This window comes from Colletotrichum abscissum, assembly GCF_030869225.1.
Source record: "Colletotrichum abscissum strain IMI 504890 chromosome Unknown Scaffold_1.1, whole genome shotgun sequence".
Classification (NCBI taxonomy): domain Eukaryota; kingdom Fungi; phylum Ascomycota; class Sordariomycetes; order Glomerellales; family Glomerellaceae; genus Colletotrichum; species Colletotrichum abscissum.
The window spans coordinates 130,745-157,855 of record NW_026849987.1 but is presented as its reverse complement, the minus strand read 5'-3'; the positions used below and the strand labels follow the sequence as shown (position 1 = coordinate 157,855).

Below are 27,111 nucleotides of genomic sequence, written 5' to 3'. Positions count from 1 at the left end.
ATCGGGGTGGTTCAGAAAACTTTCCCGAAGCGGCGCAGTGGTGGTCCAGGTCGCTGCCTACCGTGCCTACCGTGCCTACCGTACCTGCCCATGCTGCCTGGAAAGTTTCTGTGGGCCCGTGCAGCTACGGGTCCTTTTCGCGTCACCAGGCTGGAGCTCTTAACGCGATTCTTCTGCTCCAAGCGCGTCGAGGTTCCCCAGGGTCCTCCTACAACCTTCATGTCTGCTCTTCCCCGCCTTCTGAACAGTTCAATCGGTCAAAGAAACGTACTTGGGTCAGCGTTTCATACCAGCTTTCGACTCTTCACTATCTACACTCGACCAGCCATCACAATGGCGCCAAAGCAGGCGACGCTGGGGTACGTCAAGCCATCTCAGACAACGTTGGGGTGTGTGAAAGGACAATGCTCCTAGGACTACCACGGATGCAATGGAATTATTTCCAATTCTAGCCATCGTGTGGTGTCAAGGACCGCCTGCTGACAGAGCTCTACAGAAAGTTCTTCGGAGCGAAAGGATCCAAGCCCGAACCCCAGCAGAGCAAGCTGAGCTTCGCCACCAAGACAGCCCCGAAGAAGGAGGTTAAGAAGGAGGTCGAAGAGGAGGTCGATGCAGACAAAGATGCCGCTGAGACACGGGCATCTCCTAGCAGTATGTTGTCATTTCATACGATGGACGTCTCCTGTTTCAATTGAATAACGAGTCTACTACAGAGCCGCGGAAACGTACCAGAAGCCCGAGTCCCGCCGTACAAGCATCGAGCCCGAAGGTCAAGAATGAGATTGTGGAAGAGGATGAGGACGATGAGCCTGCCACAAAGAGACCGCGCAGAGGCCGCAAACGTGTAATTGAGGACGAGGACGAAGATGAAGTGATGGACGAAGCTCCTAGCAAGTCCCGATCAAAATCACCAAAGACCTCCCAGGCCAGAAAGAACGGCACAGAGAAGCCTGTAAAGGCCGCAAACGCATCCAAGACTGCCCAACCGAAGAAAAGCGCCAAGTCTCCTACACCTGTCGTGGAGGACGATAAGGAGGATGCAACGGAGTCTGCGTCAGAAGACGACGTAGTTGAAGACGACGAAGAGGAGGCCAAGCCTACGGCAGCGAAGAAGAAGAAGGCCTTGGAAAAGGTGCAGATGAAACTGAAGACCCAAACAAAGGACCCATATCCCGACTGGAAGGCGGGCGAACCAGTTCCCTATGCCGCGCTCTGTACCACCTTTTCTCTGATCGAGCTCACGACCAAGCGGCTCGAGATTATGGCACACTGTTCGCTATTCCTCCGACAGGTTCTGCGTCTGACCCCCGACGATCTTCTTCCCACTATTCTGCTCATGATCAACAAGCTGGCTCCTGACTATGCCGGTATTGAGCTGGGCATTGGTGAGTCGCTCATCATGAAGTCCATTGGTGAATCCACGGGACGAAGCCTCGCAGTCATCAAGCAAGACCAGAAGGAGATTGGAGATCTCGGCCTCGTTGCCGTCAAGAGTAGATCAACACAGCCAACCATGTTCAAGCCCAAAGCTTTGACGATACAGGGAGTTCACAAGGGTCTCATGGGCATCGCCACTGTTTCTGGCAATGGTGCCCAGGGCCGTAAGGTTGACGCCATCAAGAAATTACTATCAGCAGCCGATTCCCATTCCTCCGGAAAGGTGGATATCACGAAGGACAAAGGCGGTCCCAGCGAAGCCAAGTATCTTGTCCGATTCCTCGAGGGTAAACTTCGATTGGGACTGGCAGAGAGGTCTGTTCTGGTGTCTTTGGCTCAAGCTGTGGTCTTCCACGAGGCCGACGCCAAAGGTCAGGTACCCAAGACGACAGACGTGGAACAGGCTGAGGCCGTTCTCAAGACGGTCTACAGGTTTGTGGCTTGGTCTCACAATTGCCCATATCCTCGTATTAATCTTGTTTAGTGAACTTCCGAGTTACGATGTCATCATCCCCGCCATGGTAGAACACGGCATCATGCATCTGCGCGAGCATTGCAAGCTGAAGCCCGGCGTGCCCCTGAAGCCAATGTTGGCAAAACCAACGAAAGCTATCACTGAAGTTCTGGACCGCTTCGAGGACCAGACCTTCACATGTGAATACAAGTACGACGGCGAACGAGCGCAGATCCATTACGTTGCGAAATCCGCGGATGAGGAGATTAGTCAATCTTTGCCAGGGGCTACGACCGCTGCGGCAAATGGTGTTGCTGCCATCTTTTCCCGTAACTCTGAAGATCTCTCCAAAAAGTATCCCGATATCCTTACCAAATTGCACACTTGGGTCAAGGAGGATACGAAGAGCTTCGTCCTTGACTGTGAGACAGTTGCGTGGGATGTTGACGAGAAGAAAGTCCTTCCTTTCCAGCAGCTGATGACGCGAAAGAAGAAGGATGTCAAAATCGAAGATGTCAAGGTGAAGGTCTGCGTTTTTGCTTTCGATCTCCTTTATCTCAACGGCGAGGCCATTGTTGAGAAGTCGCTCAGGGAGCGTCGCGAGCTCCTGCTGAATGCCTTTGCGCCAGTAGAGGGTGAATTTGCCCTTGCTACGCATATGGATGGACAGGAGTTGGAGCAGATCCAAGTGTTCCTCGACGAGAGTGTCAAGGCGTCTTGCGAAGGTCTGATGGTGAAGATGTTGGACGGCTCGGAGAGCGGGTATGAGCCCAGCAAGAGGAGCCGAAACTGGCTCAAGGTAAGCCGCTTGGATCCCTTGGAGATGTCCACTGCGCCGATAATTTGTCGTGCTGACTGCATATCTCTAGATCAAAAAGGATTACTTAAGCGGCATCGGCGACTCGCTTGATCTCGTAGTATTGGGTGCATATTACGGCAAAGGCAAGCGTACATCTGTCTACGGTGCCTTCCTCTTGGCCTGCTACAACCCGTCGTCTGATTCGTATGAAACCGTCTGCAATATCGGCACGGGATTCTCCGAGGCCGTCCTCGAGGAACTGCACAAGCAGCTCTCGGACATTGTCATTGACCGGCCAAAGCCGTTTTACGCACATTCCTCGGGCGGGCAACATCAGCCCGACGTGTGGTTCGAGCCTCGTTACGTCTGGGAGGTCAAGACGGCCGATTTGACGCTCAGCCCGCGCTACAAGGCCGGGTGCAAAGAAGGTGTCGACCCCGGCGGTGAGAAGGGAATCAGTCTGCGATTCCCGCGCTTCATCAAAGTGCGCGACGACAAGAAGGCCGACGAGGCCACGTCCAGTCGCCAGGTGGCTGAGATGTATCGCAAGCAGGAGAGCGTGACCAAGAGCAAGGGCCCTGCGGTGGATGATGATTTCGAGTATTAATTACGAGTTTTTCAGTCTTTGCTGGAAGAATTGGCGATTCATGGCGTTCTTACATGGCTCTGGGCGGGATTCCAATACATGCGGGTGCTTCCGCTCATCACGACGGGAAAGGGGTTAGGTTGAAGCATGACTTGTTAGTCTGCAAAATCACATACATAGGTACTTGCAAAATGTGTTCAAATCTTTGCACCATACAGAAGGAGACACATGCAACTTCTTTCTTAAAACCGAATGGCATGTGTATGTATACCTTGCCTATTCGTCCCGTGTATTTTGCTCGGTTCCTCTGCTCCTATCTCGCATGTCTCACGAGGAAAGCGCAATCCCGCGGGATACGTATAAGCGTCGATCCAAAAGCAAAACAAAATAGTTCATGTATAGATTTACTTTGCCTTTGCATGCGGCCGCCGCGCCGGCAGATGCATATGTGTGATGTTCGTCATTGTGCCTCTGCCTTTTTTCCTTCTGTCTCTACTTTTTCCCCCTTTTCTTTTTTCCCCTCCCTCATGCGAGCATTGGAGGGTGCATTGCCAAGAATAACCTTGCATCGCACATTTTGTATGTATATTATGAATGTGCAGATGACATATGCTACACCAGTTGTGGAAGAGGAGCCCAATTTTATCTAGTACAATGGCGAAGTAGCAGACACGACCAGTGTTGACAAGACTTGTGGAAGATGGGTCATAATATGTATTATTGTAATTTGTAGCACCTTCTATTCTACAAGCTATACAAAAACTCGGCCCTGGGTTCTGTGGGCGGTCAAGTGAGGCTCAAGAAACCACTACAATTCGGCTTTTAACCCTATCCGCTGTACGGATGCAAACTCGAAAGGGACGGACGAAAACTTTCTAGGCTCTAGCGACACCCCCTTTCTTACTAACATGTTCCTTTACGACTTTCCCCATGCCGATGCCCTTCCTTCGGCCCCGAATCACAGCCTCCAACGCCTTGCCGACGGCGGGCATGTCACCGAGCATGGTCAAGTGTCCGCGCTCGGTGCTGACACGCCCACCGCGTACCAGTTCGTACCCCTCTGGCAGCTGCGCCTCGCGCGCGAGAACCACGCCATCGCCGGCGCGGAAAATGAGGTCGTCGTAGGCTTGTGCATGGCAGATGGCCTCGCGGCTGCTGACCTTGACGGCGTAAACAGTGGGGACTTCCTTGCCGTAGATGATACCGAGAGGAGGGTACGCGTTGGCCTCTGATAGTGCTGGGTCGAATTGTGTTTCTTGACGGAACCTCTTGACCTCGGCAAGGGTACGCTCGAGGTAGGCAATGTTTCTGGCGCGGTTTGGGGGCGTAGTTATGCCAGATGCCCCCTTTGTGAATGGCGATGGTTTGTTGCCATCTATCTGTGGGTTGATGCCTCCTTCGCGGACGTGCTCTACCCTCCGGGCCGCGTCGGTTACTGATGGCGGCAAGACATGGTTTTGTTTCTTCTCGCTTGAGCTGCGACTGCGGACCGACAATAGAGAGCTGAACGTTGTCGACTTTTCCTTTGGTGCTAGGGAAGGTAGCGGAGGCTCAATACATGGTGTGAGACGATATTTGATCCATTCGTTTACGTCGTGAAAGTCGATATTGTACTCTTCCTTCGTGTCCTTATTGACGAAACAGAAGCCGTCATCAGGCAGAAACACGAAGGATGTTCTGAGTGAGAAGTTGACCTGCGCAGTCAAGATCTTCTCATTGAGGAGGACTGCGTCGCCGTCTCTGAGGGGCCCCAGGACGTTGATGCACCGCTGAGGTGTACCAACGTAGACCACTCCGGAGAACAGATCCGGTCTCTGGTTGACGACGTGGCGGGTGATGAGACCACCGAGACTGTGGGCCAAAACAAGAGCACCTCTGGGCTCTTTCGAATCCGCCTGGTTGCATGGCAGCTTTTCCAAGAACTCAACCATTTTACGTGATAGTAGATGAGGGCTCAGTCTCCAGTCGTAGCCATAATCATGTAAACGTAGCTTTCCTTTCCGAACGTTTTCGCAAGCGGCAATCTTCTTGAACAACTTTCTGGAAATGTCGATTGGGCCGATGTTCTGGAGCATGCCTGACGGGATGATGCGCTCTTCCATTGACTCTTCGTCTTCGGGGTCAAGGCCAACCTCCAAGTCCGCCTTCCTCATGTTGAGTCCGATTTTGACTGGAGCCCATAGTTGGTGGTGCGGAGGCTCTGCTGATCGTAGAATCGAACCACGGTAACCACCCAGAATTACTATATCCCCAGTCAACGTCTCCAGCACTCTGTCTAGAGTTGACAGTCCGTCGTTGTCGACTTTGGGTGCTGGGGCTTCAGGGATTGTCTTGCCCGTTGCGTCTTCGTTGAGTTTGAGTGACGATCCAAGTTTGGGTAGGCTTGGCATTTTGAACGTTGGTCTTTCGGGCAGACTGTCTTTGATTGCCTTCATCCTCACATTGGCCATTTCTCTGACGTGATCAAACCTGCCATCGTCATCTCCAATAGAGGATGTGCGGGATAGCGAGTGGTACAGCAGCGAATCATCGGATGTAACTCGTCTCAAAACACGGGGCCTTGTGGTAGAAGGTCTCCCAGATGATACAGACGGACGATTACCGGATGCTTCATTGGCCATCGTCTGCGCACGAGGAAGACCGTTGGCACCGCTAGACATGGCAGCCGTGCTGTTATAAGGCCTTCTACTCTGGGCCAGGGGAAATTTCCGCTGTTCGGTCGTCGTCGTCGTCGTCGTCGATTTCGGCTCCGTCTTCTCTGCGGCGGCAGTAAAGAAGGATAAAGAATTGAAGATTGCCGAAGGAGCCGGGAACGAAGAAAAAGCATTCGAAAACTTCTTTAGCGCATCAGCTCCCGTGGAAGATGAGCGTTTATGTCTAGTTTGACCAAAAGATATGGATTCGAGGGCGGTCTTGGGCGCTTCGCCGTCCCCACCACCAAATATCATGTTCCGTGGACTCGACTGCCATGGTGAAGGCAGGTCTTCCTTTGGGGCTGGCCTAGCTTTTTGGAGCTTTTGAGACTCCCGTCTGCGAGGCGGCGCCGGTGAGATGGGAGTGTCCGACTCGGTCTCGAAAGTGGTAGGAATCTCATCGGGGAAGGGCGTCAATTCTGGCGAGCTAGCGGAATCGTCACTACTCGTATTACCAGGCAGGAAGAGTCCGGACGACTTCCTTTCCCTCTCTCTCTCCAATGCAGCAGCCTTTTCAGCTTTGGATGTTTGTGGTAAAGTGAGTCGGGTTGCAGCAACACTCAATGCGGGTTGCATAACGGACTGGGCGCCATCTTGGTCATCGTCACCATACACTGGATCTTCAGATGGGACTTTTTCTAGGATCGGAGACGGAGACCTCCTCCTTTCACTGACGCCTTCTTTTTGAGACATAGCTACCATTATGAGGTTCCTCGTCAAACGTGCTGAGAAATCGAGGTGCCGGATCGCGGGGTGTATAAGAGTTATAAAAGTCGCAATTTGCAGCCGGGCGTTCCGGGTGTTAGCTCAATGGCACATGCTCAATGGCCTTTTTGGGAAGAGCGAGAGTGGACACCAGCTGGTGCTGCACCGAGGTCAGTACGGGAGATTGACCTGAAAAAGAGGTCAAAACCGACAAGGCGAGGTAAAAGAGGACCTCAAGAGTCTGGGGAAAAGCTGGGTCGAGGGCTATATGGCGGCCCAGTCAAGGGGGAAAGGATAGAAATGTGCCTTGCTGAGGTGCAGGGCCTTTAGGTTGTGTGTGACGAGATGGTAGCGTTTAGAAACGATGATTCAGTACAACACTCCGATCTGAGAAGACGGAGATTTGACAATGACGAACCAGATAATTGGAGCAGGGGTAGGGAAGCACCGCGTAGGTGATATAAGAAGGAGAGGCTAAGGGAGCAGTAGTAGTAGGGTGCGTAAGGTAGTCGTACCTTTCTACTTAGACAAGTAGAGTACCTAACCGCGTATCTATACGGAGGGTAGGCAACCCACGTGTGCCCACTTGTTCCCGTCCTACCCATCCGTACCTTTGGACTAAGGAATGTACCTTACCTTTGACGTGCGTGCGTGCCTTGCCTTGACAGAAAACTCGATTAAGGAAAGGCAAGGTACCACCCTCGCCTCAGTCCGAGGTGTGGGTAATAGCCAACACACACGACCGCACAACCTGAAGAATGGAAGCATGAAAGGGAAGCTTGCTGATGTTCTTCCCGCTGTGTACCGTAGTAGTTGCGTAGACGGTAGGTGCTAAAGAGCAAAGACCAGAAGTCTGATATGCACAGAGCTGCGCCTCCCTCGCCCGAGAACCAGGGGCATCCTTCTCGGGAGTACATCGAATAGATCTCCGGCAGGAAGGGGCTCAGGCTCAGGCTGCCAAATATCGAATGCGGCTAGACTAGAGATCGCTGTGTCTTCATCTCACAGCTGTTTCTTCCGCGCTCGACCGACATTTGCTTCCCAATTGCCATACCGGACCGTCCTTTCTGTCAGAGAGGCACGGATAACGGCAATAAGTGGGAGAGTTCTTGCGCAGACAGCTGTGCTTTTGCTCTGTCAAGGCCAGTGTGCGGGACGTGGTCTTGGAAGAAGCCAAGCACATGTTCTTTTTCTTCTTCGTCTTCGTCTTCTTCTCCGCCGTTGCGCTGTTTTGCATCAGGGGCGCTCTGGACGATCCAACCGCTAGGTGTCCCTCGTTCTAGGATGAGACCGCGATTCGAGTAATGCTTGTTTTTTTAGGTGTAGTACTCCGTAGTCAGCGGGCGTATCTTTTTTTCCAAGGTTCTTGCCTCTTTCTTCCATTCTCTGCCCAATGCCACTGACATAATCACATGCGCTGTCTGCGTCTTAGCTCCCGCCCCACCATGTCTTAGCCACCAATTGGAACCTGCGTCATTGGCCAATGTCTATAGCCCACTTGGTCGGCCGGCAGCAACGGACCCTGCGGCACCCGATGATCCGGCATTGCCATGTCGATCGGCCCAAGTCAGCTTGTCAAGCTTTCCTGTCGATTTCCCTGGTTGACTTTGATGCCTATAATTGTGGAGGGGGTATGGAGAATTACTATCAGCGCGAACGGGTACAGGTGGACTGGGAGAATACCAATTTCACATGTGTCGATATAAACACACAGCGTCAACTCATCATGAATGCATAAATGCGGTCTAAGGAGGAGATGGGTATCTATACCTCTTTGCCTACCGGACATGCCTGCCTTAGGTACAGTACATTAAAGAAAATACAATCTCGGGTATCTGAGAACATGCGGATATAAGGTGTTATTAGCAAAAGTAAGCTCGGTCAAATGGCCTGATGGTAACCTCAAACTTGCAAACTTCGAGGCTCGAGGATTCAGATTGCCCTGCTTGGACGTTCCATGGTGATTCCAGATTCCGGATTCTTAAGGTACTTGGACTGATCTGATGTACGGCACGCCCAACGCAGCAATCTATACCGAGCCATCCAGCACGAAGCACGTTTCCACGCTCCGTGGCTTCCAGTTCCACCCACGGACGGATCTGGAGCTTCAGTGCTGTTTGGGCAGAGGTGGACTTTGGCCTTTGGCCTTTGGCCTTCCCATCAGATAACATTTCTTATCGCCCCACTAATTACCAGACACATCTGCAGGTGCAGCTACCTAAAGACCTTACCCGCGCTTGCACCTGCATCTCCGAGGCGCCTTTGTACCTATGAGGGACGTCATTGCCAGGCCAAGCCGCCAACCCAATGGAAAGCCTTCACCCGCCAGCGACCGCGACTGCCATGTTGGCCCGGCTTCAGTGTCGCATCCCTGCCCCGCGAAATCCAATGCATCGTCCGCGATTTGCAGTATGGAGTACGTAAGGAAAGCACAAGGTACCTACCCAACTGCCCTCCAGCATCCAGGGAAGGACAAGGTAAGGTAGCTCAAGGAGGCTTAGACCAAACCGCCTCGCCAAACAGATTCCCCCAACGTCTTGTCACAAACACATACAGTTCTCGAGCTTCGTTTCCCACCCTCCATTGCCATTGTCGTCGTCCCATGCATTACCCTGTTTGTTGAGCTTACTCATTGTGCTCCCCCCGGCAGGCCTCGTCGCGCAAGCATTCCTCCGGGCTCCCTGATCTCCTCCATCTACCTATCCGAGCCGTAGAATAATCTCCGAAGCTATGACTACCCTTGAACCTCGCCAACCTTACACCGACGCCGAGCTGCGCCAGCTGTACCCTCCACAGCTCAAGCTCCAGCTCGTGCAGATCCTTCTCCGGCACGGCGAACGAACTCCCGTCAACCCTCGCTTTTCCAACACCGGCCTTCCGGAGTACTGGCCCTATTGCAGTGTTGTTCGTCATCTCCGAAATGCTGTTCTCGATCCGGACACCGGTGAATACTCATACCTCGATTGGAAGAGACGTCTCGAGGGGTTCGGTTCTAAAGACGATAGTCCTGTAATCGTTGCCGGCCCCAAGGGCGAGCTTGACGATATCTGTGATCATGGCATGCTTACGGACCGCGGCCGAGAGACCACCCACCAACTAGGCAAACGCTTTCGTGATCTCTACGTTGATCGACTCAGCTTCTTGCCCACAGACCTCACCGACGCGGAGTCTCTGTATCTTAGGTCAACGCCGGTCCCGCGAGCTCTGGAGTCTCTTCAACAAGCCATTTCTGGCCTCTATCCGGCTAGGCATCGGGCACCCGATCTCCCCGCACTCACGATCCTAGGGCGGGTACAGCCAGACGAGACTCTCTTTCCCAACGAAGGCCACTGCCGGCGATTCAATATTCTCGCCCGCGCATTCGCCCAGCGGACTGCCGAGCGCTGGAACAATACTCCAGAGATGGGCTACTTGAACAAGAAACTCGGGAAATGGATGGAAGATGGTAAACTCATTGCAGTTGATTCTAAGCCTAGGCTTAGTGGAATCATGGACACCATCAACGCATCACGCGCACACGGCCCGAAGACGAAGCTACCCTCGGAGTTCTACGATCCCAAGGTACTCTCCATTATTGAGAGAATTGGTGTAGAAGAATGGTATAGCGGATACGGCGAGAGCCAGGAGTATCGCACACTTGGCATAGGTGGCTTGATGGGCGATGTTGTCGCTCGTATGGTCGGAAGCGTCGAACACAGTCCGGCAGATGGAGCCTACGAGATCAAGCAAGCTAGCGCAGCTCCCAAGCCTATCAAGTTTGGTATGAGTGGCTGCCATGATACCACTCTTGCGGGTATACTAGCCAGCCTGGGTGCCTTTGGTCCAGACAAATGGCCTCCTTTCACGAGCCACATCGCTGTGGAGATGTTCCGCGATCCCCAGGTTTCATCAATTCCAACGCAGGCACCCAAGAATGCGGGCTGGTTCGGCTCATGGTTCTCCATCGGCCGTGCTGGTACACCGGCGCCGGGTACGGCTCCGCCAGGCATTGGCCGTAAGCCGACCCCCGCATTGACAGATGCCGAGAAGAAGCAGCTAGACGGTTACTACGTAAGGCTTCGGTACAACGATGAGCCGGTGATCATCCCCGGCTGCAAGGCTGCTGGCAACCATCTTGAAGGTGATGAGTCCTTTTGTACTCTGGTAAGCTCCCAGACCTCGTTTGTGAAGTGATTGGTGTGGCTGACCCGGGCCCAGGCCGCCTTTAAGTCCATTGTCGACAAGTACACACCTGTTGACTGGAAGAACCAATGTCGTGGGAACCATGATGCGTCCGCCTTTCCGGTCAAGCCCGAGCCGGCAGGATATTAACGGTTTTCAGAGCCGCTAAGTTTTACCAAAGTTTATTATTGAGAAACAAGCAGCGGTAATTACTACATAGGATAGAGAAGAAAGTGCTTTGTGCATAGACGAGTGGCAGGTCACCGCATCCTGAGTAGCGTCACGATCTACATAGAACCATTGCTTTTCTGTTGAATTTCCTCTTTTTCGTTAATGTTTGGGTTGAGTGTGCCAGGGACCATCCTTAAAGGGCGAAGTTATGTACTCATGTAACATGTCTGTTTAGAGCTAGAGATCTCCCAAAGCCCAGGATCATAAATGGGTTTTAAAGAACTTTGAACCAGAAGCTTGATGTTTCATCACACAATACAGAGACATGTGTGATAATGTCTTATGGTAACTTTGGCCGATCTTTTCATGGTGGGATTTTAACAGGTGCCTAGATCTCAAGGACATCTCGCCATCTCATGTCGTCCTTGGAATCTACTTGCTCAAGACGCTTCGCGGCGTTTGGAAGCCAGCCTTAGCATGCATGCTCGGACAACGGACGAGTGATATCTGCACGTCGTACTGGGGTCTAGTTTTGTCGAGCTACGCCCGGAGTGCGTTAGATCCTGAGCATTACGATTGCTGCGTGCTGTAGGGCTGGGAAGTAAGAGTCTATTGTCCGTTACTTCGTGATCTTCCGGGTGTGGAAAGTGGCGCTTGCTGCCTCAAGATGCTGAATGTAAGTAAGATATGAAATGAGACGCCAGTGTAAGCGGGCTATTGTTCTGAAGAACGACCCTCTCACGAGCCGTTCATTACGCGTTTCCGTGAGCAAAATGTAGGCAAGCTGGTTGATGAAGGGCACCGTATCCTAGGAGCATCGGTAGTGGTTTGGACATGGCTGGGAGATTGCGGTCCTGTCTGAGATACTGTCAATGAACAGAGCTAGACCGCATGAGTGCGACGAGGTAGGTCATCAGAAATCATATTCCTGAGTCATTTTCGATTTTAACAGACAAGAAGGCTGTCGTCCTCACTGCAGAGTGCCCAAGAATTCGGCCCTCGATATAATCTATGATCCTTTGCTTAACACAAGGAGAGAAATCAGTTAGAACGGGAACAGTGAGGAGGCCGCCAGGAGCGGCAGAACGCGCCAACGGCAGAGGGCCATAGCTCCAGACATCGCGGGGTAGATTGTCTCGAAAGAGCCAAGCTCCAAAGCGACATTCAACTACAAAGTCTCTAGCAACAAGAGAAGCCGGCACGATCTTCCAGCCAACTCAAAGACACCAGACGCCCTTGCGGGGTCCGTCGATTCGCCGGGAGCACGTGGAGACACAGTTGGAACAGCCAAGCAGTTGGCCAGCTGCAGGTAATATCGCGGACCTCAGCTGGTGATGGTGTCGTTGGCGCTGGCTGGGAGGTACATAGTTTCTGCACCTTGAGAGACCGCAGGGCACAGTCAACCCCTGTCGAGCTGGCGGGTGGGGTACCGCCGTACCGGAGCCCAGGCCGATCCACCGTCCCCATCCAACCATTGGATGCACAGGTGGGGTTCCAAGTTGACGTCGCCGGCAGCGCCGAATCCGTGGGAAGAAGTCCCAACTGTCCCAATCTTTTCGTCAGGTTACGGAAGGAGATGAAAGGAAAGGAACCTTAGATGGCGAAAAGGGGGAGGGGAGGGAGCCCGATTCGTCTCGTCCACACCAGCAGCGCTTCCCGATGTGCCTGCTTCCAGGACCAAATGTGATGCCATGCCGAGAAAAACCGGGTAATTCTACCTACTGCAGTATTACATGCTGCCTACTGCAGCAGGGAAAGGACGCCAGCTCTCTCTTGGTACCGTCCCATGTTTGCTTAAATCAGGTTTTCTTGGCAGAACTAGCGTGGCCAGAGCTCTCGAAGCTCGACAACCTTGCCTTTCTTAGCTGTGGCGGGGTTACGGAGTACAACGACCAGAGACATCGAGAGTAGTGTCACCGGCTTTCCTGCGGATGAGACTATTGCGTGCCTTGCTCGCACATCATCGCTGGTACGTTGGCGTTGCCGACACGTCAACTGCAAGTCGCAGTCGTTACGCCCGTCAGGAAAGATGGTGTTTCTCGATCCCACCTTTCCGTCTTGGAGATGCGTTAATGTGTCTCCGGAATGACGACATAATGGTGGACCATGTGCCAGTTACCCGAGCCCTTCAACTCGGTACCAAACCTCGAGATGATAGCTAACGTCTTGGTTGCTATCGATTCCTCAGTCACGACAAGACGCAAAGGACAGCATCAACTCCCACTCATGACGATGCCTGCTAGGCAAAGGATATGAGCGCTTTCTTCTCTTTTGCCCGCTCATCTCTCGGAAAGGGAAAATCAAGGATCTCGCAGTCCACTTTCATACAGTTCCATCCCGCAGCCTGGCCCTGCCCTGCCCGCTTGACCATCTAAGACACACCCCTTCAAAGCTGATGGACAGCATCTTGGCCTAGTCCAACTTTGTCCTAGGAGGAACGCATACACAAACGCTTCTCCAATTGACGTGCCAAGTGGCGCGACATGGTCCAACGTCTCCCAGATTACCGCCCCATGGTGGTCCCCATCCTCCTTCAGCTAGGCAAGGCAAAAGACCGGTTTCTCAGAGTGACCAACCAAGCTTCCCACTACACATCTCGTTCCTTCTTTCCCGGCTCCCAACTCCCGAGTTCCCAACAGGCGGATGACGGGGTTCTAGGTATGGCGTAAACGTACATCTTCCTAGCGTGCGACCCTCGCTCGATGGACCACTGTCTTGTCGATCGAGGAGGGTCCCGAGGAGTCCTACGGGGATAGGAGGGGATGGATGGTTGGAATAACAGGGTCCAACGCATGTGGGAGTGTAATTGGCATCATGGCTCAGCCTGAAGTCGATCTGGATTCTTAAATACCCTTCGAACCCCTCAATATCATCGAGCGTGATTATAGCTTAGCATAATCTCATCATCATCTCATCTCAACTCATCTCACAACCAAAAACCACCTCCCGATTTTCACACATCATGTCTTACGGCGGCAACGACGACGTAAGTAGTATATCTACGCCATGCTTACTCCCAAAGCTGCCCTCACTAACACATCCCCAGTCCAACTACGGTTCCTCCCGCAGGGACAACGAGGACAGCTACGGCACTTCGGGAACCACCGGCGGCTTCGGCTCCTCCACCCGCGACAACGAGGACTCGTACGGCTCCTCGCGCCGTGACAACGACAACGACAACAGCTACGGCTCCTCCAACACGGGCCGCAGCGGCAACGACTCGAGCTACGGCTCGTCGACCCGTCGTGACAACGACACCTCGGACAGCTACGGCTCCTCGGGGCTGAGCTCGTCTCGCAGGGACAACGATACCTCGGACTCGTACGGCTCTTCTCGCCGCGACAACGACAATGACAACAGCTACGGCTCCTCCCGCAAGTCGGACAACGAAACCTACGGCTCCGGCAACAAGACCTCGTCCTACGGAGACGACTCCACCTCCTCCAACCTCGCCGGCGCCGACTCCCTCTCATACGGCAACACCAGCTCCAGCCGCCGCGACAACGACAACTCGGACAGCTACGGCTCCTCCGGCAACACTGGATCCTACGGATCTTCCCGCAGGGACAACGACAACGATAACAGCTACGGCTCCTCCACCACCCGCCGTGACAACGACGACAGCTATGGATCGTCAGGTAACACCGGCTCCTACGGCTCCTCCCGCAAGGATAACGAGGACAGCTACGGCTCCTCCGGTAACACTGGATCCTACGGCTCCTCCCGCAGGGACAACGACAACGACAACAGCTACGGATCGTCTGGCAGCACGGGATCCTACGGCAGCAGTGGCAGGGACAACGACACCTCCGACTCGTACGGCAGCAGCAACAAGAGCGGCGGCGACAGCAAGGTCGGCAAGTTCCTCGAGAAGGCGGGTGATTTGCTCAACAGCGACAAGCTCGAGTCCAAGGGCCAGTCGAAGCGTGAGAACGCCGGGTACGGGAACAACAACGATGACTACTAGATGTTGCTAGTCTATCTAGTAGCCCTGTCGTTGGTTTGTATCGGGATGTTTGACGTGGAAAATAGGACTTTGTCTTGAAGGGGATGCTTCTTCTGTGGAAACCCCTTTTCATCCTTTAATGATGATCATGTACTAGCGAGCTCTGAATGAGATATTAATACCATTTGAACACCACCTGCGTATCATCTTATTCAACATTAACAAGTGACAAATAATAGTGTCTTTACATTGCTGTGCTCGATTATTCACGTCGGAAACATCATGCTTTTTCGGTTTCGCTGCTAGTTTGCGTCCCGCAAACTTCAGATTAAGCTGTGCCGAGCTGAGATCGACACCGGATTCTCTGGTGTTTAGCGGAGCTTATTTGTTAATGAGTGATCCGATATGAATCCATATTTACACAGGTACCTAGAAAGTGAAAGCCACAATCTGATAATGATGCTCCAATTTGAATGCTAATAATGCTACGCTATGGAAACACCTCGACCCATTCAAACCACCGCCCTCCCAAGAGACGGGAAGGGGACCAACAAAACTCACGTCAACTTCTTGGTAACCCTCACAAGCACAACCCCGTCCGTCAACCGTCCCTCGCAATCCATGAGATGCACAAACCTGTACCCGGCCCTCAACCGATCCAACCGCACCGCCGCCCACGCAGCCAGATCATCCCGCCCAATCTCGTCGTCCCTAACGGTGAACCTCACAAACGTCAGCGCCTCGACCACGCCCGGCACCCCCGCGAACTGCAAGCTCTCCCCCTTGAAATCCGGGTCGACGCCGCGGTTCGACTTGGTCTTGGCCTTGTACTCGCCCTCGCGCTCGCGGCCGTCGTCCTTGATGTGTGCGCCCGGGAGACGCTCCTCGGGGGACTCGACGTGGATCTCGACCTTGACGTAGGGCTTGAAGCCCGAGATGCGGGTGTCGCCTGGCGGGAGGGGCAGGTTCTGGGCTGCGAGGACGTCGATCTGCAGGTCGAGGGTTTTGTAGGTGATTTGCGGGGTGGTGGGCGAGGACGGGTCTGGGGTAGAGCCGGTTTTGAGGCAACGGTATCCTGTGGATTGATGTTAGTATGAGATACTCGTAGAGATGATTAGGGAAAAAAGGATGACCAACCCTCAGGCTTCAAAACATAACCCTTGGTACCCGCAAACATGCCCTCGTTGAGCATCATCCCCTCGTCCCAGTTCTGCCAGTTGAGCGCAACAATCTGGATGCCCCTGCGCCAGAAGACGGCCGCGTCGAGGTTGGACGACCCGATGCGCAGGCCCGACGGGTACGCGCGCATCAGGTAGTGCCGATTGTGGTGGAAGAGCGCGTCTCCCTGCTTCTCGTGCACCTCCATGACGCCCTTCTCCGACAGCGAGAAGATGTGCGTCGGCATCGAGGCCTCGGGCTGCGTGAGGGACTTGAAGGACACGCCGCGGGTGTAGACGCCCAGCCTGCTGAGCGCCTGGATGATTTTGGACGGTTTCGCCGCCGCCTTTTTGCTTTTTGGTGGTGGTGCCGGTGGCGTGGTCTTGCCGTCCTCCTCCGAGTCTTCGTCCTGCGCGCCAGTCACGCCAGAGCCCCCCGGCGGTGGTGCGTACTTGACTTTCACGAGGATCTTGCCCATTAGGTCCGCAGGCCGCGGCAGCTCGGGGGCGTCGACGTCCGGGGTGGGAACGAGCAGGCCAGCCCAGGTATCCTCCATGATCTTCACCATGATCTCCTGCTGCTCGGCGCTGCAGTGCACTTCGAGACTGACAATGAGGGGCGTGTCGGCCGAGTGGAAACCATAGTCGCGGATCGTCTCGCAGACATGCCGGAAGGGCACCTCCTTGGTGAGGGTGTAGCCGTGGAAGACCTGGGGTTCGATGGGGAACATCCTCGGCGAAGGGGTCTTTTGCAGCGGCGGCTGCTCCGTCCCGAGTGCCGTTTCCTTGGGGGTGGTTGAAGCGGCGGTGCTCTCCGCGGCAGAGGCGGTAGCCGTAGCCGTAGATGGAGCGGGAGCGGCAGTAGTGCCAGCTGACCGGGTGGTGGCCGTCTCCGTCGGCGGGCTCGTGGACTTTTCAATCCTCTCATCCATCTTCTTCCCCAACGAAGTCTTCTCCAGCCTACTCGCCAGCGACCCGGGCATCTTATCCCTGAGCATCGCAAGCTTGCTCCTCTTCTCCTTCTTCGGCTTCGCCTGCCCCGAAGCAGCAGCCGCGGCAACGGCCTCCTCGTCACTGCTGCTCACCGACGTGCCATCCTCATTGTCCGAGTCGTCGCCGTCCCAGACGTCAATCTCGATACACCGGCAACCCCTCACCAGCACGTTCCTGTACGCGTCAGTGCTCGACTCGCTGTACAGCTGGTTTCCCGTCAGGTAGGTGTTGTGGCTGGAGCTGATAAAGTAGCTCGAGAGCGGGTACGACAGGTCCTCCTCGTGAACGGGTCTGGTAATGGCCGAGGCGGACGAGGTCATGTAGTTGAGGAAGCCGTTGAAGTCGAGTTCCTCTGGCGGTGAAGCTGCTGCTCCTCCTGCTGCTGCTGCTTCAGATGTGTTGGCCACCAGGCACTCGGGCGTCTCCTCGGCCTGGACGTTCTTCACAAACGAGGCAATCTGCTCCTTGTGCCACTTCTTGTCGTCCTGGCCGGCGTGGACGTTGAAGATCTTTGTCAGGTGCGGTATGACCGAGTCGCCGAGCGTCTTGACGGTGCGCTCCGTCTCGCTGGCACCGCCGCCGGCCTGGTATCGCAGCGAGGGCTTGGAAGGGTCCGATGTTGCGGACACGATGGTGCCCTGGGGTAGGGGGGCTGCTGCCGGTGCTGTTGCCGCTGCCGGCGCTGTTGGTGCTGCTGCGTCCGCCATGATCTGTTTTTTTGTAGTGATGGCTTTGATAAGGCGGTGAAGAGGAGAGACAGAGGAGAGGAGTGGTTCAAAAATGGTGATCAGGAATAAATTTGTGATGAACGGCGACAAAACAAGAATAGTGAGACGATGGATGATGCAAGCTGAACCACGAGATACAATCCGCGTCTCGTGTCCCGGTATCAATCAGCCACTAGGCATAGGTAGCGCGAGCTTGTGATACTACAAAAAACGTAGAAAAGGTTTCCAGGTTAAGAGAGCTACAGGAGCTACGTAAGTCAAGCCAAAAGGCCAAGCTACTCTGACTAGGTACTCGGCTCGCTGTCCCGAAGGTCCTAATGTCAATATGTGGGCAGTACGTCAACCCGCGCCCCAAGCTTCCCCTTCCCCGGCAAAAAAGAGGTCCAGTCGTGGGTGATGATCCATGGGTAGGGGACCTAGGAAACGACTGCCATTCAATCTTGATTTTTGACCCGCTACGCCGCTTGGGCAAAAAATAGAAAATCCAGTTATGTTTCAGCTTGGCAAGGGGTGGGAACACGACCAGCCTAGACCTAAGTGGTTCTCCTTTCTCTTCTTCAGGGGGGCCGGTATAAAGCTCGCTCATGGACTGTGGTGAGCTGAGGCGTCCCGTCCAGTGACAGTCAGTCTCCTTGCCCCCCTTCCCATGGATGCTGTGGGATGTCGTCACAGGGTTCTTTTTAGCGGTAAAGAAACAGCAAAACCTGGAGCCCAGAACCTCACCGCAAAGAAACCTGACCCCTTGGCGGCCCCCTGCCCCCATCCTCTTATCGATAGTGTCAACCCCGCCATATTACCTACCTTACTAAGTTGAACCCCTCATTGTTGTTAGTGCCGGTTCTTTTCGTCTGCAACATTATCCCTGTATCGTCCAGCTCCAATCTCAAGTTGGTGCTTATAGACTCAACGTAGTGACAAGTACAGGTTACAACGATTTACAATGTCAATTGAAATTACATGAGAAATCTCCATTTCTATGATCGAGGCCTTGCAACTATGCTCAAAACCGTTCGAGCATAACCATGAGGGACGGGCCGCACCGGCTTCAGGGTGTGGGCCAAACTCATGCTCAGGCTCGCGTTCATCCTGGCTCACTTTATCTTTGAGATTCATGTGGTGCAGAGATACATATCGTCCAATCACTCGATTGCCAGCTCACTAATGCTAGTATTACACATGTGTATATGTATGTCGCTCAAATTCTGTTATAATATGGTTCGCTCATGAATGTCGTCAGGTCATAAGGCGTGATAGCGATAGTTTACACAAAATCCATCCACCATCTATATACTTACCTCTTCAGAATGTTAAAGTCGTCTCTCTCTCACAAATCCCTTTTATCACATTGACACCACGAGACATGCCCATCGCCCATCATGGCCGTATGGGCGACGTGACCGAAGTCCAGGTATTCGCCTTGCTCATCGTCCGCTTCCTCATCATGGCCATGATATCCGCCTCCATGTGCTCAATATTCTTCTCCAGGTCGGCGTCCTCGACGCGGAACTGGCTCTCGCGCCGCCTGTCAAACACGATCCACCCGCCGACGATGAGAATCGTCAGAGGCACAGTGATGGCGAAGTACACCCACAACTCCTTCGAGATGACGGGGTCGGCGTCTACCCTGGCAGTCAGCAAACAACAAATACTTTTTGACGGGAACAACCTAGCCCCCCTATGTCGAGATTGTTGTGTTTTTATTACAAGAAGGCCACACTACGTACCTTTGGCAAAGTCGAAGAACGTCATGCTGAAAACAGACGCGAGAAACGTGCCGGGAAGGAAAACGGCACCGAGTAGCGAAATCGTCTTCATCGCCGTGCTGTCTCGCTTACTCGCATGCGCAAGTCGTCGCTGCTCACCAGCCATTTGGAACTGAATCTTGGACTCTCGTTGGGAAAGCAGGTTATACAGCTGTCTCGATCGTCAGCATTTCCCCTCGAAGAGCAACCGTATCCCAACGGCTCCCGGTTCCCAAAGAAGTAGGCAGGGAGCCAGGGTAGGGTGTCGATACAAACATACCGCACTACGCTGTATATGCAACCTCTCCAACGTCGTCGCCTGATAATTCTCAATTCCCGTCAACTTCAAGCTGTAAAACTGTAACCGCGCCACCATGCTCCGGTGGAGCTTATCAATCAGCGGCGTATCGTGCTCCTTGGGCACCTTCTCCTTGAACTTGACCAACCCGGCATCAATCTCCTTGACGATGGCCTGGTACGCCTGCGGCCGCTTCCAGAGAACCTGACTATGGCACTCGACGAGATCGCGGCTGATGGCGTCGACCTCGAGGTGCCCGTCCTGGCTGACGTACCCCTCCTCATCCTCAATCTCGTTGCGCATGCTGACGGCGTGCTCCAGCTTGCGCAGCCAGTCGCGCGCGTCTCGCTGCTTCTGGTCCGTCGTCGACGACAGGTCGTGCGAGAGGATGATGATGGGGAGGAGCATCGGGTGGCCGGCCTGCTGGGCGCAAAAGGTGAGGTGCTGGATGGCGGCGACAATGTCGGAGCTTGGGGTGCCCTTGACGTAGCCCGACGTGATGCCGCTGCTGAAGCAGTGGGAGAGCATGAGCTCCCACCCGCGCGTCTTGCCCTTCTTCCGGACGTCGGACTTGCGGAAAATGATTTCTGGATAGCGGCATTAGTTGATTGGTGTTACTCTCTCGACTCAATGGGGAAAGGACAACACCAACGCAAAGTGGGATCCTCATCGTCCTGGTCATAAGCGCACCAGAAAAAGGGGCCGACGACGCTGGTACCCTCGATGGCTCTGAAGGGCAGTCGCATAGCCCGGACCATGGATTGGTATGCATCCGCAGTGAAGGAGATGGTGTGAGGCGTAAATGTGTCCTTGTGCTTGGCATTTTTTTGAAGCCTGGGATGGGTCAGTTTGAAGCTCTAATGTGAGCAAGATGGATGGATGGGGAATTGCGGACACCAATCGAATGCCATTGAGCAGTTTGACGCCCTCCTTCAGCTTCGGTGGCTCAAAAGCGCCCTGTCAGATGTACAGTGTTAGTGATAAACAGCTCTCACGAAGCTCAATCTCACTGAGCGTGAGCAACAATTACACGGTTTCCGTCCATACCCGGCGATGCAAGAAGTTATCAAACTCATCCATGGTCAAGGGATGCTCCTCGCACGAATTGTAAAAAGGGTCCTATCAATTGAGTTAGTCTACGACCATGAATGTCACAGCTGTGCCCGAGGCCCCCCATCCTGTTGTTTTCCTCGTTGGATGGGCGCATGATTGGCAACTCACCGAGTAGTTGAGAATTTCGACATAGTGCGTTGCCTCCGAGACTTGGCGGCACTTGCTGACATGTTCGCGGAACATGTAGTCGTCCATCTTGAACCAGTTGAACCAGTTGAGCCGTTACCCAGCCACGCTTCAGTGCAATTATTCCACGGGATGAGGGGGGGGAAGACAAATCAACAGCAAGGCTACTCTCAGAAAGCGAAAAGGGAAATAAAATAAAAAGAGGTCTGGAGGCTCCTGCAGGTTGAGTTCATGGCTCCAGACCGGGCTCCTTTCATAAGCCGCGCCCAGCCCCGTGACTTTGCACCATGTCTGCTGCAAGAGAGCAGCAGCGGTGGTGGTCTTTTTCGGGGCCAGGTCCAGTCCGGCCCATGCAACAATCTGCACTCCAAAGTAACCCGCCTTGTAATTGGTCAAGTTTACAGCATCCGTACGGATACCACAACCTCGAATCCCCCGGTGAAATCGCTCACTGGATACACTCACCTTGCCACAGCTTGACAGCGCATGGTAACAAGGGCCAAAGGTAAGATTTCGGTGATTTGGGCGGGTTTCCTCATATCGCCTACCAAAGCTTGAAGCCTCTAGGCCCTCTCTGAACATCAGAATCAGGACTGGGCTAGTACTAAGGTCCCCTGAGCGATGGAGCCGACCCGACGACACTTTCGTCCCGCGGCCCCTGCCCCAATCCCCGCACCTCCACTCTGTCACCGCCAGAACGAACCGCTGTTTCTCTCTGCATTAACAGGCCCGGATAAGGGGCCCATTGGAGCTTGTTTGGACGCTTAGCTCACCCAAAGCGTGGGGGGAGGTGGGCGACTTCATAGAGCTGCCACGCTGCAAAGTACGTCCTCAAGATCGCCAATTCTTACCCACACGCCCAACTGAACCAAACATTGATAACTGCAGCATCACGCACATTCAACGGGAATGCAGAAACGCAGATCAGTATGCACGATGCTGCAGCAAAAGCTTCCGCTTACCCAAAAGGCATCGCGAATGTCGAGGTTTGTAGACCGGAAATCTTATGCACTTTTGCACATTTCTGGCCAATCTCCACCTCGCCGCCCTGGATATCTCCGTCTAGGCCCATCTCATTTGCCAAGGATTGCGACCGGCGGCCTCCATGGGTAGTACCGCGACACCTTAGAAATCGAAAGCTCTGCCGCCAGGCCAATTGGAATATAATCGTTGTTAGGTATTGATGTAACCAAGTGATACGGTGACAAGTCTGCTCTTCTTGCGCTTTGCCATCTTTCCAGGACCGTTCGAGCCTTCAACCCAATGCCCCCCCCCCCCCTTTCGTTGCTGTCCTTACCTTTTTTGTTTTCCAAACCGTCGACCGGGCGCCCAAAGCACTGCAGACATCCCTATCGAGACTCTGGCTTCTTCTACCAGGTATCATATACTATTCAAACACTGCTCGTAGACCGAGGCCCACAAGTCCACCTTTGCTGGCAGCTCAACTCGTACTCAGGCGAGACATTAGAAGTCGGTAAAAAGATGGCCATATCTGGAGCATAGCGTTAGCAAAGGTCACATCTCACAAGCTCGAAAAGAGAACTCACTCGTCGTGTCCGGCTGAACCGTATCGTTCGGGATCCTCGGGGTATCTGTCAAACTGGCTGGCATCACCGGCGCCTGCCTTGACCGGGGGAGTGTACGGCGCATCAATGTCCTTGCGAGCCAGCCTGTCCCATGTGACCTCGGTGAACCACGGGTGGTTCTTGACATCGTTTGGACCAGCGTACAGGTTACCCAACCGCTTGGTGAGATCCGCTGTGATCAGCTTCTCCAACAGATCCTGCGCATCCGGGTTGATATAGGCAGGGTATTTCACCTTGCCCTTGAGGATATTTTCGTAAATCTTCATTGGCGACCCGCTGTCCCAGAACGGTGTGTATCCGCACAGCATCTCGTATATCAAGATTCCCAGAGACCACCTAAGACCGGGGGGTTAGCAATTGTGAAAGAACTGCAACTTTTTGTGAAAAGGCCACCTTACCAATCTACAGATTTGTTGTAGCCCTTGTTCGAGACTACCTCGGGGGCCAGATAGTCTGGAGTACCACAAAGCGTCCATGTCTTGTCCGGCACTCGCTTGGCGAAACCAAAATCTGTTATCTTAAGGTGTCCATGCCGGTCGAGCAGCAGGTTCTCTGGCTTGAGATCTCTGTAGATGATGTTCCTCGAGTGCATATACTCGAGCGCTAACGTGACTTCGGCGGCGTAGAATTTCGCGACAGGGTTAGGAAAGCGCTGTGGAAAGGGATCAGCTGGGTTAGCTCGGGCCAGCAGGAATCAAAATCAATTAAGATTGCAACTTACCCCGGACTTTCTCAGCAGCGAAAACAGCTCACCACCTTCAACAAAGTCCATCACCATGTACAAGTTTTTCGAGTCCTGGAATGTGCCCCATAGCGTGATTAGGAACGGGTGTTTGACCTCGCCCAACATCTTCCTCTCGTCATTGGTGTGTTCGACCTGCTTCATCTTGACGACCTGCGCCTTCTTCAGCACCTTGACGGCATAGAAGCGCTGGTTGTGCTTGGACTGCACCAGGTGCACTCTTCCGAAACTACCAGTTCCCAACGTTCGCAAGATGTCAAAGTCGGTCAACGTATATTTCCCCTTGGTCTGACGGACCTGCTGGTCCGAGACCTGTTGTGGCATGCCGTGCTGCTGCTGCTGCTGTTGTTGTTGCTGATGCTGATGGCTCTGCTGTTGCTGCTGCTGCTGCTGCTGCTGATGTTGTGGCGGCTGGGGCGGGTGTAGCATCGACTGAGCTTGCTGCTGTTGAAGTCGCGCGGGATCGCTTCCGGGGCTCGGGTTCGGTTGGGAGGGTTGGGTCGGCTGGGCTAGGTAATTGTTGTTGGAGGTATGTCCGTTGTTCGAGCCGTCATGCTGAGTCGGATTGATGAGGTTGTTGATGCTTGGGAGGTTCTGTTGCGATCCACCTTGTTGATTGTAGTGCGGCTGGTGAGAGCCCGACTGGTTGGGTGGGTGGACAGTGACAGGATACATCTGCTGCTGCTTGGCCCCGTCGGAAGACGAGGTCAAATCCAAATCTTCCTGCTGCTTCAGTGCAGGCAGGGAAGGCGGCTGGGAGTTTGAGGAGAGAGACGATAAGGTAGTCGAGATGGAACTGTCGAAAGGCTTGGAGGAGGTAGGCGTTACCGGGCTGGTGGGTAGACTAGAGCCTTGAGAGTCTTGATTACCCTCCCTCGTCCGCTTTTTCTTGAGAAACCCGAGGGTAGGCATATGAAAGTCGGGGAAAGGACGAAGGGCTGCGTGCCCCGTGAGGAAATGGCGTAGAAGCGCAGGTCAAGGGCCCACGACGTTTGCAGTTGGATGATGGGGGAGGAACGGCCGCAAAGTGATTCGTCGCTCCAAGGGACAGCCCGGTTGCGCTGGTCGTGTCCTTTTTTGGGGGTGTGAGGTGAGCAGTGAATTGGCCGAAAGAGGAGCGCGGGGAAAGCTGTGCTTTTGCTTCTGTCCTGCTAAGGTACGCTTTCAAGTACAAGTGGAAAAGCTGCGCCTATTGTCGTTAGGAACAATGGGGCCAGGTTTGGCGCATACTTTTCGATCAAGGGGAAAAAGGTAAACCGGGATGGAAGGGAAGAGCGGGAAAGCTCTAACAGCATTCGATTCAAGGGGAAGAAACGTACAATTCTGAGAGTCCTTCAAAGTCAGGTACTACGAGCAGGGAGCAAGCACGCAGGTAAAGCAAACCCGTCCCAATTCAGTTGACCACGGAATGGCAATCGTAATTGGTATTTGGCCGACTTAAAAGCGAGAAAATCGGGAGCTTTCTATTTTCTTGGGAGGCTGCACCCAAAAAGTAGTGTGTAAGTTTACGCCGCAGATGGGAAGCTTAACCAATGAAGCAACCGAGTGCAGGGTCAAAGGGCGGGACAAGGCGGCACAGGTCCAGGGATAGAGGTTGTGAGAGAAGTGAGTGTAGTGTAGTGTAGTGTAGCCACAACAACAAAGGAGGAATCAAAGAGGGCGGATTTGAGGAGGAATTGTTGGAGACAGCTGGAATGGAGGGGGAAGGGCGGGGAGACGAACAGATGGATGATTCAAGCTGGCACACTGCTTCTTCTTCCAGGGGTCTGGTTGCGTCGTAACTTGTGGAAAGGTGACAAGACTCAAGACTCAAGAGGCAAGGCAAGGTGTAAGAAGGCAGGGCCTGGCAATGTGGGATGTATCCGGCCTGGTCTGATGTGGGATCTGGTCTTGCTTGGTCTTGGTGCGAGCAGGTGCTGGTCAGGTCGTTCGTTGTTGCTTTTTCCCTGGTCGGAAGTGACAGATGAATGGGCTCGAATGATAGCGGCGGCGGCTGCGTCTGCGTCCGCGTCTGAGGGTTTCGGGGACAAGGGCCCGCTGGATGAGTGAGCAAGGTGCGGGATCTCTTGCTTCGTCTGGGCGAATGGGTGAGCGGAGCAAGTGGTGACTGAGTCGTTGCGCGCACCGATAAATGGAGACAAGATGGGACCCAAAAGATTAAACGACGGCTCGTAGTAATCAATTGGGTTGTATTGGGGTCACCAAGAAGCTCGATTGAATGATGGTGTTCTTGGGCGTTTCGAGGGAAGCTAGGATTGAGGGATGAAGGAACCACAGGGACAGAGGATAAGGTGGGTAGAGGTAGAGAGAGAGAGAGAGGGGGACAAGGAAGGGAAGAGAAGAGAAAGAGAGAAAGAGGGAGGAGAAGGGCAGCCAGTGGAAGCTGAGGTCGATGATGATGTAGTAGCAAAAGGGTTAATCGGGAAGAGCAAAGAGCTACTGCAAGCTGCTGCGTACGGATGTCGGAGGGGGAGTGAGTAAGGCAAGGTAAGGTAGGTATGCTACCTACATACTACGAATACATAAGTGGGAAGGTAAGGTAAGGTTGAGCTTCTGCTGGCGGCGGCCGTGAAGGTGGACGTGAAAGTACCTACACATACGCAGTAGGTGAGCGGAGGCGGAAGTGGTTCAGTCTGGTTGACGCCCGCGTTTAGACGGGAACGGCGTGGGCAGGGAAGAGCATCGTAACCATTGGCAGGCCGAGTACGGCACCGTCCAATCGGTATCGAGATGGCACAGCCGAGGGCAGCACTCTACGAGCCCAGAGAGGGTCGAGAACAAGCTGGAAAGGACGGCCGATCCTGTTCCCAGTTCAGTCCATACCCCATAGCCATACCTAGTGGCATAGGTACATTGTGCAAAAGGCCTGGCTGGGTTACAATAGGAAGGGAAGAGAGACACTGAGAGAGACAAGCGGGAGGCAGCGTGCATGCATAAGAGCTGATCTTGGACTCGGTTGAACGCGGGGCATCCAACATGGCATGTGTGTATGTCTAGCTATCTGTCTGGTCTGTCTGAGCTGTCCTTGGTTTCTCCATCTCTGTACCCGTATATCCGAGGATTGTTCACGTCAGTTTCAACTGGCCAAGAGAGATAGAGAGAGAGATAGAGAGAGAACATTTGAAAGTCGTCGACTGGTACATGCTGTTCTTGCCCTGATGCCACGAACAAGGTACAAAGTGCAAATGGTGAGTCTCGCCTCTCCCCCACCAAGATCGAGCAAGGCGCACCGCAGCAATCGAGCAACAAGCCCAGTAGAGGTGGGGTAGGGGCAGGCCGAGTAACCCAACCTGAATCTCGACGGGGTCGTAGTGGCAGCAAACAGAGACAAGCTGCCGGGGCTGGCCAGCACGCTCGACATTGGACCGACATTAAGACTGGATTCCAACCTGAATCGAGCGAGCAACTCTACCCAGCAACACCGGATACCTGACCTCTCTCTCTCTCTCACCAATCTCTGTGCTTTGGACGAGTGCGGAAGTCTACCTAAGTGCCAGTGCCCGTCGGGTACCTATCTGATGTATGCCACAGGGTGCTGTACATACATATATTACCTAAGCTGAAGTTCCTACCTCAGATGCTGCAGTAAAGGTAGGTACCTCTCGGGAGGTACATGTCAAAGGAAGGCGGGGTGATATTCTGCCATGGAGCTCTTGCCTTCAGTTTGGTGTCAT

The 27,111-nt window shown here is 53.8% G+C and overlaps 8 protein-coding genes across 8 annotated transcripts; 3 read left to right on the top strand and 5 right to left on the bottom strand.

The window, feature by feature from the left end:
• Positions 1-90: 90 nt before the first annotated feature.
• On the top strand, positions 91-3,297 carry CABS01_00044 (DNA ligase I; the record flags this gene model as incomplete). The annotated part of the gene is made up of 5 exons (XM_060533428.1): positions 91-359; positions 497-651; positions 714-1,869; positions 1,922-2,690; positions 2,761-3,297. The coding sequence occupies 5 exons, from the start codon at positions 91-93 to the stop codon at positions 3,295-3,297; spliced, it is 2,886 nt and encodes a 961-aa protein (XP_060405942.1).
• An 854-nt stretch (positions 3,298-4,151) lies between these two features.
• CABS01_00043 (uncharacterized protein) lies at positions 4,152-6,671 on the bottom strand (the record flags this gene model as incomplete). The annotated part of the gene is made up of 1 exon (XM_060533427.1): positions 4,152-6,671. One exon carries the CDS (start codon positions 6,669-6,671, stop codon positions 4,152-4,154), a length of 2,520 nt encoding a protein of 839 aa, XP_060405941.1.
• An 834-nt stretch (positions 6,672-7,505) lies between these two features.
• Positions 7,506-7,911, bottom strand: CABS01_00042 (uncharacterized protein; the record flags this gene model as incomplete). Its single annotated transcript, XM_060533426.1, has 2 exons — positions 7,506-7,648; positions 7,707-7,911. 2 exons carry the CDS (start codon positions 7,909-7,911, stop codon positions 7,506-7,508), a joined length of 348 nt encoding a protein of 115 aa, XP_060405940.1.
• Positions 7,912-9,404: 1,493 nt separating this feature from the next.
• On the top strand, positions 9,405-10,985 carry CABS01_00041 (histidine acid phosphatase; the record flags this gene model as incomplete). The annotated part of the gene is made up of 2 exons (XM_060533425.1): positions 9,405-10,817; positions 10,872-10,985. The coding sequence occupies 2 exons, from the start codon at positions 9,405-9,407 to the stop codon at positions 10,983-10,985; spliced, it is 1,527 nt and encodes a 508-aa protein (XP_060405939.1).
• A 2,983-nt stretch (positions 10,986-13,968) lies between these two features.
• On the top strand, positions 13,969-14,973 carry CABS01_00040 (mold-specific protein MS95; the record flags this gene model as incomplete). Its single annotated transcript, XM_060533424.1, has 2 exons — positions 13,969-13,992; positions 14,053-14,973. The coding sequence occupies 2 exons, from the start codon at positions 13,969-13,971 to the stop codon at positions 14,971-14,973; spliced, it is 945 nt and encodes a 314-aa protein (XP_060405938.1).
• Positions 14,974-15,509: 536 nt separating this feature from the next.
• Positions 15,510-17,809, bottom strand: CABS01_00039 (phosphatidylinositol-specific phospholipase C; the record flags this gene model as incomplete). The annotated part of the gene is made up of 2 exons (XM_060533423.1): positions 15,510-16,027; positions 16,090-17,809. 2 exons carry the CDS (start codon positions 17,807-17,809, stop codon positions 15,510-15,512), a joined length of 2,238 nt encoding a protein of 745 aa, XP_060405937.1.
• Positions 17,810-19,204: 1,395 nt separating this feature from the next.
• On the bottom strand, positions 19,205-21,178 carry CABS01_00038 (uncharacterized protein; the record flags this gene model as incomplete). The annotated part of the gene is made up of 7 exons (XM_060533422.1): positions 19,205-19,449; positions 19,555-19,744; positions 19,853-20,457; positions 20,523-20,704; positions 20,766-20,827; positions 20,918-20,989; positions 21,092-21,178. The coding sequence occupies 7 exons, from the start codon at positions 21,176-21,178 to the stop codon at positions 19,205-19,207; spliced, it is 1,443 nt and encodes a 480-aa protein (XP_060405936.1).
• A 1,395-nt stretch (positions 21,179-22,573) lies between these two features.
• CABS01_00037 (uncharacterized protein) lies at positions 22,574-24,349 on the bottom strand (the record flags this gene model as incomplete). The annotated part of the gene is made up of 4 exons (XM_060533421.1): positions 22,574-22,601; positions 22,657-23,031; positions 23,094-23,347; positions 23,417-24,349. The coding sequence occupies 4 exons, from the start codon at positions 24,347-24,349 to the stop codon at positions 22,574-22,576; spliced, it is 1,590 nt and encodes a 529-aa protein (XP_060405935.1).
• Between the last annotated feature and the right edge of the window lie 2,762 nt (positions 24,350-27,111).